The following is a 13,810-nucleotide window of genomic DNA, read 5'->3' as shown; positions in this document are numbered from 1 at the left end:
GAAATGTATGGCTGTCATAATTTTACATTAGGGATTTTTTTCTCTTTTTTATGCTGGCATGGATTGGATGGATCTCACAGCTGCTAATCTTTTGTCGTTTGGCACACACAATAACAAAGAAAAACTGGCCAACTTTGTTGTTGTGAATGTCATAATTTTGACATGGTTTTCATGGTTGAATGCTCCCTCCCACCATCAAGCACTTTACAGCATGAAGTGAGGATATTTTAATTATGCTACTTTCATTGGAGAGGTTGTCTTGAACAAAGCTTAAGAGTAGCCTCTATTTTATGCTGGTTCCATTTTTTTCTTAACTTTCTGGAATGGTCTTTTGTAGTTGGATGTACTTCCTAACAAAATGTGCTTTATAATGCCACTCGGACACACACACATGTGTATATATATACATACATACATATATATATATATATATATATATATATACACACACACCATTACTTTTTTTCACTCACATTACTTCTCCCACACTCCTCCAATTATATCATTGTAATCAGAAAATATATAAGCATTATGAATTAAATTAGTTGTCAATGACTAAAAGCAGTTGAATCTGAAATAAGGAGCTGGACCTTCTTTCCTAACTGAAAAATTATTAATGGTTCCACAGAGCTTTCTAGATAATATTAATAATAATAAAAGCCATGATGATGCTGATATTGATTACCTTTTTTTACATACTATTGAGTCAATTATAGTTTTGTTTCTATTTCTAGTCATAGCAAACATTCTTTCACAAAAAGCCTTGTATATACATCATATTATGAAACTACTCCTGAAATTGATTTGCATTTTTTAAACCATGAATTTAGACTTGTTGTTATTACAATATTGTGTTTGTGTATATAGGAGGGGAAAACATTTAAAACATTTTATGAGGAAAAATCAACCAACGTATATTTCCAGAACAAATGACATAAAAGTTTGTTCAAATTCTGCTATGCAGTTTATATTTCATTTCACATGCATGTCATATTCTGTATTTAATATGTTTTATTTATATTAGATTATCATAAATTTCTCTGTGGTATATGAACACTCCAACAGCAGAAAACCACCACCATTTCTCATTGGTAGGACTACATTGTCCAGACCATCTGTTCCTTTTTTTAAGATGATCAGGAGTTGAGTTTAAAGATTTGGTTACTATTTTTAGAAAGTAATGCATTCAGATAGAGCCTCTATGTAAATTCTAACACTTTGTACAGAGAGAGAGAGAGAGAGGGAAGACAAACAATCCATTTTTTGATGCCAGGAACAATAACACTTCCAAATACTTTTACTAACCCTTTCATATTTACCATAAACGCTAGAGTATGACTAATTCCACCATATCACAAACTCCATTAATAATAATTAGGTCACAGAGGTGACAACTTATCTGCCATCTGATATTGAGGAGTTCAGGGCTTTTCATTTTTGACTTCTAACTATTGGTTTGCACCAGTTTATTTGTGACACATTTTAAAGTAATTAAATATAATAGCATTGAACAGAGTGGGTAACATTAAGTATAAAAGTTAAACAAAAACTCGAGTGGGCTAGTAAGATGAAGACTTTTTAAAATTCAGTGGCTATGACCAGCTTAAAGCAGTTAAAGATCATGTAACTATTCCTTGTAGTTTGATTATTGGTAATTTGGTCTAGTTAGCATAATTTATTTTGTTGAGTATGCTGCAGTTGATACTAAATGACCAAATGACTATATGACATGAATTTAGTCTTTTCCATTTTTAACTCTCTTTTATTAAACATTTGCTCTACATGACATTCTTTTATTAGATTCAACCATTGGACTGCAGCGATGCCATGGCACCATCTTCAAGGGTTTTTGTTGATTGACCACAGTGCTTTGGTATTTACTTCATTTCTTCTTATAATGTGAAATGGACATTGATGTGAAGAAAGATAATTCAGTGTGTTTCTGTTTGAATATAGCAATTCTCAGAGTGCTTCATAGCAAATTAAAACACCAGACTCTGCTATAAATGGCAGATAGTTTCATTATATAGTCACAAACAATAGATGTATCAGGCAGATTTCACTTGTCACAGAAATTAAAACTAACAATACAATAAAATCCAAAAATAGAGGATAAAATAAGAAAAGAAAATAAGCATATCATAAAGATTTGCTTTCTGAAGATTTGGCTGACCATCCTGTATAAATCCCAACCTGACCACTGAAGCCATAAAAGTGATTTTGTGGTTGGCAATTGAAGGACCTGACATATATATAATGTGTGTGAGTGACTTTATATTTCCTTCCTCTCATCTTCATGTGTGCTTGCTGATTGTAAACAATGGCCTTGCTGATGACATCATTTGCTTGCAGTTCATGCCAAAAGTATGTCCAAGTTGTTCAAAAGACTGGGGTATTTATTACCTTACTTGGAAGGAAACAAGTGAGAGTTGGTATCTGGCTGTAGAAAACTATGCCCCGACACATTCTTATAGGATCCATGTGAGCATAGGAAACTAGACATTGAAATAAGGATAGATATAAACACACACACACATGCATGCACACGCATATATGAACAGAGATCTATAAATATATATGCTCATATACATAAATTTACATTTATATATATATGTGCATTCATATATTTAAAATGGTTCTTCTGAAGTATTCTTGATACAGTCACAATATTTGAAGAAAGATTTTCTTCTAATATAAATTAATTGTACAAAAAATTGTTAACAATGTGTTTTAGAATTAAGTTTTTGTATGGTAAGTTCTTTCAGTATTGCTTTGCAAGCACACATGTGCGCATGCACACACACGTGCGCGTGCACACACACGTGCGCGTGCACACACACACACACAGCAGTTTAACTCAGCACCACATTAAAGTTTCATGGACATGTCCTACAAGCACATAGAATTTCAAGTAATGCAGTGTTGAGTGCTTTCTATCACTTGTTCATTCATTCGACAGGTGTCTATACAGTTTCTATCTTCTATATTAGAATATTACTGGTCAAGCAAGTTAATGATATAAACTTCCCCAAAGTGTGAGCTCAAATTCAGAACCATGTAGTTGACATGCAAACTTTTTAAGTTCACTGCTTTATAACACACACAGGGTGTTCCAGAAAGATTTACTCATGTTTAAAACTATTCCTACAGAATATTGATTCTGGTAATATTATCTACATTTTACATAAAGATTTGTATATATCTTTTGTTCATGTGTCTACTGTTTCATTTGTCTATAACAGGTTTGTAAACAAACATGGCATCAAAAGCAAAATGTGACCAGATTGTCACTTTATAAACAACTGGAGTGAGCAACAAGGACATAACAAAACAGTTGAATGTGTACCATAAAACAGTATTCAATACCTGGAAATAATACATGGAGTCTGCTACTACTTCTAGTTAGCCAATTCCTGGTAGGAAATGATCAATTCATACCAAACAAACTTAAGTTGGGAAGCGAATGAACTGAAGTGCAAGAGAAACTGCAAATTCTTTTGTTATTTCGAAATTGACAATGCATAGGATTTTTAAAGAGGATTTAAAGCTAACTGCATACAAGAAATAATCCCAGTAGTTAATTTCAGCAGCTTCCAAGAAGAAACAGCTCAACAGATAAAACCATGTTAACAGAGAAGATTGTGCCACTAATGAAGTGTTGATCTGAACCAACAAGATCTTCACTGTGGCGGCAGTTATCAACAGTATGAGTGATAGGCTTTATTCATGTAATGCAGGAGACTTTCCCAAAGGTAGCAGGAGTCGTTTATGCCATCAGAAACCAGCTTCACCCATTGTATGGGCTACAGTTGCATTTGATGAGTCCAAGTCACCCTTGATCTTCATCGATACTGGACCAAAGTCACCAGTAAAGTTTATGTGGAAATATTGAATGAGGAAGTGTTACCTTGGATCACAGAAACCTTTGGTGACCACTACATCTTCATTCAAGACGGCACCAGCCCACACATCCAATTTGAAACAGAGGTGGTGCAAAGAGCATTTCAGCAGTTTTGGAAACAAGATGATATGACCTCCCTCAAGTCTAGATATCAATCCCACGGACTTTGCTCTCTGGTCCATCTTAGAGAGTAATGTTTCTGCTTGGTCCTATTCAAAATGTGTCAGATCTGAATATATAAATGAGGCGCTCATGCAACTCAGTGACCACTTGTTTGCAGGCTATAATCAAGGTAAAAAGTGGTCATTTTGAAATGTAATTACTGCAATGGATTGAAAATTTACATTAGAAACTGTGTGCCTAATTTTGTTATCCTACCTTAAGTTTATTTTGAATAATTATGAAATATCAATGGGTAAATATTTCTGGGATACCCTGTATAATATATATATACTATTTATTTTAATGAATAAAAACAAGAAGAATAATATGATTGGAAGGTAAAGGTTATTCTCAGAACAGAGAACTAGCCCAAATAACTGTAACGGTGGACTCTTCTAATGGAACCTAAGGTTTAATTGCATACATAAATCATAAGTAATACGTTTTTAATAACAGATGAGAATGAAGATATGTTCCCTAAATTTTGATGTATGTGGTCTATTACACACACTTCTATAGGTTGTTTGTAGTTTACTCATAACATTTTAGTAGAGTCAAGTCATCCCACTATTCATAAACTGTTATACTATTCTTTTATTCCTTCACTTGTTTGTCATTGGACAGTGGCCATGTTGGATCAGTGCTTTAAAGGGTTTAGTTGAACAAATTGAACTCAGTTCTTACTTTGTATGTTATATGAACAAAGAAACCAACAATAGTTGTGAAACACTGGAGGACGAACACAAGGACATGCATACCCTTCAATACATGTCTATATGATGAACAACTCTTTTATCGAGATATATATGATATACATGACACAGGTGTGCCTGTGTAGTTGATAAATTTTCTTCCCAACCACATGGTTTGGGGCTCAGTCCTGCTGCTTGGTAGCCTGGGCAAGTGTCTACTACTATAGCCCTGGGATGGCCAAAGTCTTGTGAGTGGATTTGGTAGACAGAAACTGAGAGAAGCCCATCATATGTATGTGTGTGCTTTTGTCTTTTATCTTACATTGCATGGTTGTTGTAAATGAATGTCATTTATTTCCAATATTCTATGATAATATGTCTGGCCATAGGGTAATATTATCTTGCTTGGAAACAGGCAAGAATTGGCAAGAGGAAGGGCATCTGGCTATAGAAAATCTGTCTCAATAAACTCTGAACATGCAAGCATAGAAAAGTGGATGTTGAAATGATGATGATGATGATGACAGGCTTCTACACAATTTTTGTCACCCAAATTCACTCACAAGGTACTGCTTTGTCTCAAGCTTTTGTAAAAGACATTTATCCAGTGTGTCATGCAGTAGAACTGAACCCTAAACCATGTGGTTGCAAAGCAAGCTTCTCAATCACGCATCTATGACTGCACCTTTATATCATGTGTATTTGTGTTCTTTTTACAAACTGTTGTATGCAGTATGGGTTGATGTCAACCAACATTGTGTACATTATTTTCTTTCATTCTCCATATCCTTTGTAAGGGATTTTGTAGGTATTATTGGTATACAAAGGAATTATTGTAGATGATATTGACATTGTATGGACTTATTTAAGTTTGGAAATTAATTTACCATCTTTTATCAAATGATTATGGTACACTTTGATGAAGAAAAACAACTCTCTGATTATACTGTCAGACAAATACAAACACATATACACACTCTCTGATACACATTCATGTGTGTATCTAACATTACCCTGATATTTTGCTCATAACTTACAAATGCAAATTTAATGCATAATTTGTAATTTATTTAATGAGTATAAGTGGAAACAGCTGTAGGAAGAAATGATTATCAATTTATCAATAATTATAAATCACTAACTCTCCATTTTCTTCTCTTAATTTAATATGGATCACACATACACTCACATGTAGGCAGTTACAAAGTTAAATTTCTGCAGAGTCTGTCTCTTAAAATCTATTCACAAGGCATCAGTCAGCTTGAGGTTACAGAGGAGGACACTTGCCCAGTGTGTTGTACAGTGTGATTGAAACTAGAAAATCAAACTTCTAGAGTGAGTTTACCAAATCTAACTAACTGTACATTAACATACCTAATTAGTGGTCTAATAAATCTGAAATCTTTTAGTTGTCAGTATATCACCAAGATCAAATTCACTCCCCAGAGCATAACCTACATTTTGTTCTAATTTAAATTTAGAGATTGTCTCCATTACCTTTCTTCATCAGAACTGGTTTATTAAGCTTGTGATTCCAATTGCAGGTGTAAGTTTAATTAGTTAAAATTTCTTAGCTTACATCCATTGTTAGCATTATAGTCCTTCTTACACTTTGATAATGTTTCATTTAGTTCATTAAAGCATAAAACTGAATCAGTATATAATTATTACATAATTTTCTGGCTTGTTTTTAGGATACTAAATATTTATAGATTAAGCAACACAACCATTATATATTAATACTGAATGCCAATACCCACATACATCTTTATTTTTACTATTGTTCTTTCTTACTAACAAATTATTTTTTTCCTCTCTTTTTGTTTCTCATTTCACTTTCTCATTATTTCCAACTTACTCTCTTTTCTTCTGTCACAATACAGCAAATATTTTTAACATAATCTCTCCTACCCAGTTAGAAGATAACACCCAATTAGTTTTTTTCTTTTTGTAACCGAGGACTGTTAACTATTAGTAATGTCCTTCCTAGAAAAGACTAGTGAAAACTGTCAGTGAAATGGCATTAGAAACATTTAGGGTAGATGAAGTTTGATACATTTTCGTGATGGTGGTGCAATGTGAACTGGTTACCCTTTAGAAGCAGCTTTCTTGTGAAACCTTATTTACGTAGAATTAATTTGACGTATAATGCTCTTTGTGTTCAGATAAACAAGTTATTTTATTTCAATGCAAAATGACTTGTGTTGGAAAACACCACATGGAACATGAGAGAATTACATTTTGGAAATATAAGTTGAAAACTTGCTGTGAAGTTTTAATTTCTTTGGTTGCCACTTTATTTTAGATTTTTTAAATTTCTTCCTCTTACATATAAAGGAAGAATAAACCTCATTAGCAAATAAAAATAATCTGATCAATTTATAAACAATGTTCACAGACATTTGTATATGTACACACACACACACACAATATAAAAATTATGCCATTTATCAAATGCCAGAAAATGTTTATATAAAAAGTACATTGGAAGCAGATTATCATCAGCAAAGTTATATAAAGATCAGTGTTGGATATCTTCAGCTGTTACATCATGCTGAACAGGATGCTGATAGATCAGAAGATTCTAATAAAAAGCAAAAGTCAAAGAACTATGTTATAGTGTGCTTAGTGAGAAGACATTAAACAAATCAGACAAATCCTGTATCTGAAATAAATAGCCTAGCATAGTAACTACAACTTTTGGCTTTTGTCGGTATTGACTCTTTCCACCATAGAGACTTGTTAATCATAAAGATTATTCTCTGATTATATCAAAGTATTCTAATGGCTTGCATACAATAATTTTTGTGTTTATTCTTTATTGCATAGGAAGTAATACTAACTTAATGAATATTGACTTATGGCAGGAACACGCTGCAGTTTCATCTCCTATAAGTTCATGTTCTTCTATGATTGTTTAGTTTAGCTCCTGGTTAACTCTGTTTAGGCAGACCTATGATCAAAGGCATTCTATGACTTCTCCATCTTTTTGGTGGATATAGAGGATTATATGATCAAATGTGTCATTTTGTTTTTCAAGACAATGAAGTGTGAGTTAAAGGAGATTTGGCGCTAATGCCTTCCAGGTCATTTGACAATGTAGAGGCTCCCTGTTGAAGTGGTGATGGTTGTTTAGCCTAAAATCACTCTTAATGCAGTAGGTCTATAATCAAAGGCATTCCAAACATGACTCCTCTTTTTACAGCTAGTATATCAAGAACTACATTGTCCAATGTCCATTTTTTCTAATGTGTAATGAAGGTTATTTCTAACAAATCAAGTTATCAAAGATTTTCCAGTAATAAAATAAATAAACCAATCATATATTAGCAATCAAATCACTTCGATTATAAATTTATTACTTTGTCAAAGTAAGAAACTATCATGAATATTAATTGGTTGACATGGACAGTGATTTGGCAGAATTGTTATTGTTGGAAAAGAGCCTTGCAGTATTTGTTTCAGCTCTTCATGTTCTGGGTTCAAATCTTGTTGGAGTCAGCTTTGCATTTCATTCTTTCAAGGTCAATAAAATTAAGTTCTAGTTTGGTGCTGGGAGTAATGTTATTAAGTAGTCCCATCTTCAAAATTGCCAGCCTTGCATCCAGATTACAGACAGTTATTGGCTGGTGACATAGAGACATATTCTGAGTCTGCGGCATTTGCATAGATTCTCAGAAGGTGAGCAGTTATGGTAGCTTTTTGTTGGACACATTTTTTCTCACAGATTGTCTCTTTCATAGAGCTGCAGTCCTAAGTAAAGCAAAGGCCAAGGCTAGCTGCCTAACACTAGGAATTTTTGTAAAGTGCTTACACCTTACCAATGATTGCTGTGGTAGGCAGATATTACCTGTTAGCTTTCTAAAGAAGACTAGTGGTGGAGAAGAGGAATGACATTCTTTAGGAGACTTGGGAGCATCAAGTGGAATCAATTGGTTGATCTGCTCTAGTGGATTTTCATCCCAGGGATCAAGGTTAACTACTTCAAGGTAAACTCTATTGGTATGGAAATTCTGTCAGTCAGGCCTGTCTGAAATGCATACAGTGACACAGTTACTCAATATTTCGCATTATTAACTACAGAATTTTGTCAAACAGCTGTTATGATTGAAATGGATCTAGGTATTAGGCAAGTCCATCATGAAGTCATCTCATTGTTAGTTCCTACAAAGATCACTTTAATAGGAACTCACAATCTTTTCAATCAAAGAAATTTAGATCACATTCCTAGAAGATGTAATAATGCTTATTTATTTGTTCATTTCATATGAAAGTTGGTGAGCAATAGCCTCATTGGTTACAAATTTTCCACTTGGGTAACCAATTCACTTCTGATGTTGTGAATGTTAAAACAGTATCCAACTCTATGCAAAATAAATATTGCTACAGAACTGGCTTTCTCACCAATCCTTTGACACATATGCACATATACTATCCACACTGACATAGTTTCCATCTACCAAGTTTCATTTAAAAAGTATCAGTTAATCTAAAACTGTGGACACTTGTTCAAAGTGCTGTGCAGTACAATCAAACTCAGAACTCTGTGATTACAAAGCTATCTTTTTAACCATACAAGGTTCATAAAAATAATTTTCTTCAGTATAATGAAAGAAATGATATAGTCAACTGATACTGAAATGGAGGGTCAATACATAATTACCATAGTTACTGTGGTCATTAAGTGGTCATAGTTACTGTAGTCATTAAGCTCAGCCAAAACATAGCTCAAAACTTAGAGGAAACAAAATTAAATATGCATTTACTTCAACCACTTAACATCACTATTATCATACTGACTATATATTATGTAATTAATAACTTATGTCCCCTTATTTTCTGAGATCAAATTGCACCAATGTCAAATGAGTCTTTCATTATTCCTGGGTTGACAGATTACCAGACAAGGACAGGACTAAATTTGAATCAACTGCCTATGCTTCCACAAGTCTCCAAGTACATTATCATAAGAGTTAAAGGTGGGGATGGGCAAAAAAAAATGAATATTGAAAAGTCGCGCTCTCTCCAGCTTTCATTCTGTATGTCTCTCGTGCTCACACACACAAAATCTATAAGACAGAAAAGTCATATACATATCAAGTGTGACATGTTTGGGCAGTGGCTACCAATATAAACTGACTTGGACTGTGCTGACCTATCCAGGTGTTACTCTCATCCATATGTACACACACACAGATCCCTACGTAGAGTATCTTCATCCAGTTTGCTTCCAGTACAACTTTTGTATTAGATGTTATCCAGTGCAGAGGTTTCAAAAAAGGGCAAATGTGAAACGTTATGTAGAGAGCAGTATATAAACTTACATTTATCATTTTTCATTATCTATCTATCTATCTATCTATCTGTAAAACAAAAAAACTTACATGCCTTTGCATTAGGAACACTTCACCTGTTCTACCAAAGCTATACTCTCTCTCTCTCTCTCTCTCTCTCTCTCCCTCTCTCTCTCACTCACACACACACACACACACTTTATTAAATGTAAAAGTATATTCGGATATTTTCGGTTTGAACGGCAGTTTTTAAAAATAATTTCCACGTAACTAAACACTTTTAAACTTCGTATACAGGTAGAATGTGTTTATAAAACATCTTTTTCTCTTGGCTTTATTGAGAAAATTCTATAGTTTGTAAGATATTTGTTGTTGTTTTTTCTTCAATTTCAACCAATCAATGACGTCTATTGAGGTGAAAACATTCTGTGCCGTATGAATATCTCCCACGTTTAAGAAACAGATTAGGTTTATTTACATTTCTGAAGAAAAAAAGATACCCCCCACCCCAACCCTAAAACGGATTGAAATGCAATAGATCGATACTAGGGTCATAATTATGGGTGACAATTTCATATGACACCGCTAGAAAAAAACTGCCGTTCAAACCGAAAAGATCCGTATATTTACATTCATATACTAAGTCCTATTTCTGTTCTATCAAACACGCAGACTTCTATGTATATATATATATATATATATATATATATTATATATATATATATATCGGTTCGACAAAAGAGACCGATAGAATAAGTACCAGGCTTACAAAGAATAGGTCCTGGGGTCGATTTGCTCGACAAAAGGCGGTGCTCCAGCATGGCCGTAGTCAAATGAGTGAAACAAGTAAAAGAGTAAAGAGAGTAATAATAATATATATATATATATATATATATATATGTATGTATATGTGTGTGTGCACAAACATGCATATATATGTGCATATATACATACATGTACATGTGTATTTGTGGTCCGGAAGCTCACTTTGCAGCCACCTGGTTACGGGATCAGTTCCAAAGCAAGCCACCTTGAGCAAGTGTATTCTACTAAAGCCCTGGGTCGACCAGTGCTTTGTGAACGAACGTGGTTGGCGGAAACTACCGGTTGTCAACCGATGTTCCTTTGTTTACGCCATCGTAACTAGCGGTTCAGTTAGATACCACAAGAATGAGTACCAAACTTTAAACAAATAGTGGGGTCGATTTCTTTGATTAAACCCTTCAAGGTGGTGCTCCAGTGTGACCGTAGTTCAATGAACGAGCCAAATAAGGAATAGAGTATATATATATATTGCATACATACTTAAATGTGTGTATATGCACACAAACATTAATTTATGAATTAAAAGTTAAAATAATTTTGATCTACATTGTTGACATCGCCTCTTCTGTTTTACTGTCTCACATAATTTAACTTCTGTCGGTTTACCAATTTTGTATTTCCTACACCACTCACAACTTCTTCAGTGATACATTTCTGCGGACAACAGTTTCTTAGCACTAGGTTTAAATTTCTCATGCTCGCACAGGCACACACTCGCATACGAAAAATCACAAACGAAGCTCAGATACACAAATACTTCGTATACGTGTATCTAAATGCACATACATATGTTCTAGTGTGCTTATATTTATATACATGTTTTTATATATATGCATAATGTATATAAATGCGTGTATACGTACATATATTCAAAACATTACCCAGACATGTATAAAATGTGTACATGTATGTTTGTGTGTGTGCGCGTATATATATGTAATATGTATACGTTATGTGTAGGTAGTGTGTTGTGTATGTAATATATATATATATATATATATATATATATGTTGTGTATGTGTGTGTGTATATATATATATATATATACACACACACACACGTGTTGTGTGTGTATGTATGTATATATATATATATTATATATATATATATATATATACGTGCATCGTGTATATGTGTGAATATATATGTACGTGTGTTATGTATGTGTGCATATGTATATAGATAGGTGTTGTGTGCGTGTATGTATATATATAATATGTGTGTGTGTGTTTTTGCGTGTGTGTAATTACAAATTTACTGAAATATAAAATAACTGTCGATATAAGTTTTCTCATATACACCAACATACAAAAGTTTAACATACGCATAGTAACAGTCTAGGCATACTATGTCAGAGAAAATAGTCAGTCAGGTGTAACATAGAAAGAAAAGAAAGCCAGAAAAAAATATGCGGGGAAATACAAGATAAAGGTATCTTCCCTTGTCAACTGTTGCAGAACTGAAACGACTGAGGCGGTGAGGGGGACAAAACTTAATGAAAAGGGCAAAGGAGATGAGGTACTGTGGAGTCTGATAAACATACACGCACGCGCACAATTTGTATAAAGATATATATATATATATATATATATATATATATATATATATATATAATGTACACACACACACCCACAGAAGGTGTAGAGTTGAAGTAGGCATAAAGAAAAAGGGAATATACGAGACGCAAACATAAAGCCTAGTAATGTGTGTGCGTGTGTGTGTAGTATAACAGAAATGTACAGGTACATGCCGAGAGATGGAGGGGAAAGATTGTAGACAAAGAGATAGGTGGAGTTACTGTAATCTATATTGTTAAAGTGATAGGTATGTATACATGTATGTACAGAGAGAGAACGAGACACAGGTGACAAAGAGTGAGGTGGAGTCATGATAATATATATATTTCAAATAAATTAATAAAAATATGAAAAAATAGTATTATGTATAGCAATGTAATAGTTTACTTACGAGGTTGATCGAATGAGCAGCGAGGTTGATCGAATGAGTAAGTCCGATCCCTATTAATAAAAGTAATAATAAGACTGTCTGGTTGGACATCTCTTAAGGTGAATGTTTTGCACTTTAGGCCTCCTTGGCCTTTCGCCCAGTTCAATATCCGTACAAAATGACCGCACAGAATCTTCCTAGAAATCCTTCATATCCAAAGATAGAAATGCTGTTTAATTTATCAGTGGAAGACAGTTGATGTCTTGTTGGTTTCATGTAACTTTTTCATAAATCTGTATCTATCTATATTTTCTCTGTTAAATAGTTTGTAATAATCCCTTAAAATCTAATCCCTGTATGTATTTATATAAAGATATGTACACCCTCTGTTTGTGTGTGTTAGTGCGTGTGTGTATATATATTTATGCTAGTGTGTGCGTATGCTAGTAGTTTATGTGCCCGCGTGAGTGAGGGCACATGAATGCATGCATTGAAATAATGTGTTTTTCTAAGTGTTCTTGCTACGGAAAAAGTTTTCGTGTTTGTGAGATGCTAACCAACCTAGACTGAAAGACTGAGGAATTACCACAGGTCGGCACTAGTGAGACAAGCAAGTAGGCGGGGGGTGTTAGAGGAAAATTGACATAAAGAAAGGCGGGGATAGGGCGGGAGAGCGTTGTATGATATAAAGTGGAAAAGGCTGTAAAAAGTAAAGCAAAGTAGTGGGTGGGGATATGTCTGTAGAGGTGGGTAACGGCATGAGTGAATGAGTAAGATATATGTATGTATGTATGTATGAAAGAGAGAGAGAAAGAGATGATATGAAGGTACTGAAGAGAAGTAAAATACAAAATAAATAAATCAAATAATTAATGTAAGAGGAATTTTTTTTTTAATATGGGGAGGCTGGACAGAATCCGTGAAAAAATAAGGACTACGAAAGGCATGCGTAAAGGAGCTCGTAGTAAAAAGGAAGGGGTCATAACAGA

General features: G+C 33.9%; 1 protein-coding gene across 3 annotated transcripts in view; it reads right to left on the bottom strand.

Annotated features, from left to right (window-relative positions):
* The window catches only part of LOC115224757 (basement membrane-specific heparan sulfate proteoglycan core protein), a 369,665-nt gene extending 356,222 nt beyond the window's left edge, over positions 1 to 13,443 (bottom strand). Inside the window, exon 1 of one of the 3 annotated variants that reach the window (XM_029795652.2) lies at positions 12,843 to 13,443. In XM_029795652.2, coding sequence (XP_029651512.1) covers positions 12,843 to 12,932 — 90 coding nt within the window. In that variant the 5' untranslated portion in view covers positions 12,933 to 13,443. The remainder of the gene's footprint in view (positions 1 to 12,842) is intronic. The other 2 variants (XM_036513837.1, XM_029795655.2) reach the window with 2 other exon arrangements.
* Positions 13,444 to 13,810: the final 367 nt, after the last annotated feature.

The sequence above is a fragment of the Octopus sinensis genome, linkage group LG26 (assembly GCF_006345805.1).
Source record: "Octopus sinensis linkage group LG26, ASM634580v1, whole genome shotgun sequence".
In the NCBI taxonomy this organism is placed as follows: Eukaryota; Metazoa; Mollusca; class Cephalopoda; order Octopoda; family Octopodidae; genus Octopus; species Octopus sinensis.
Note: the sequence above shows the minus strand (reverse complement) of the source record. Positions and strands in the feature narration are given on the sequence as shown.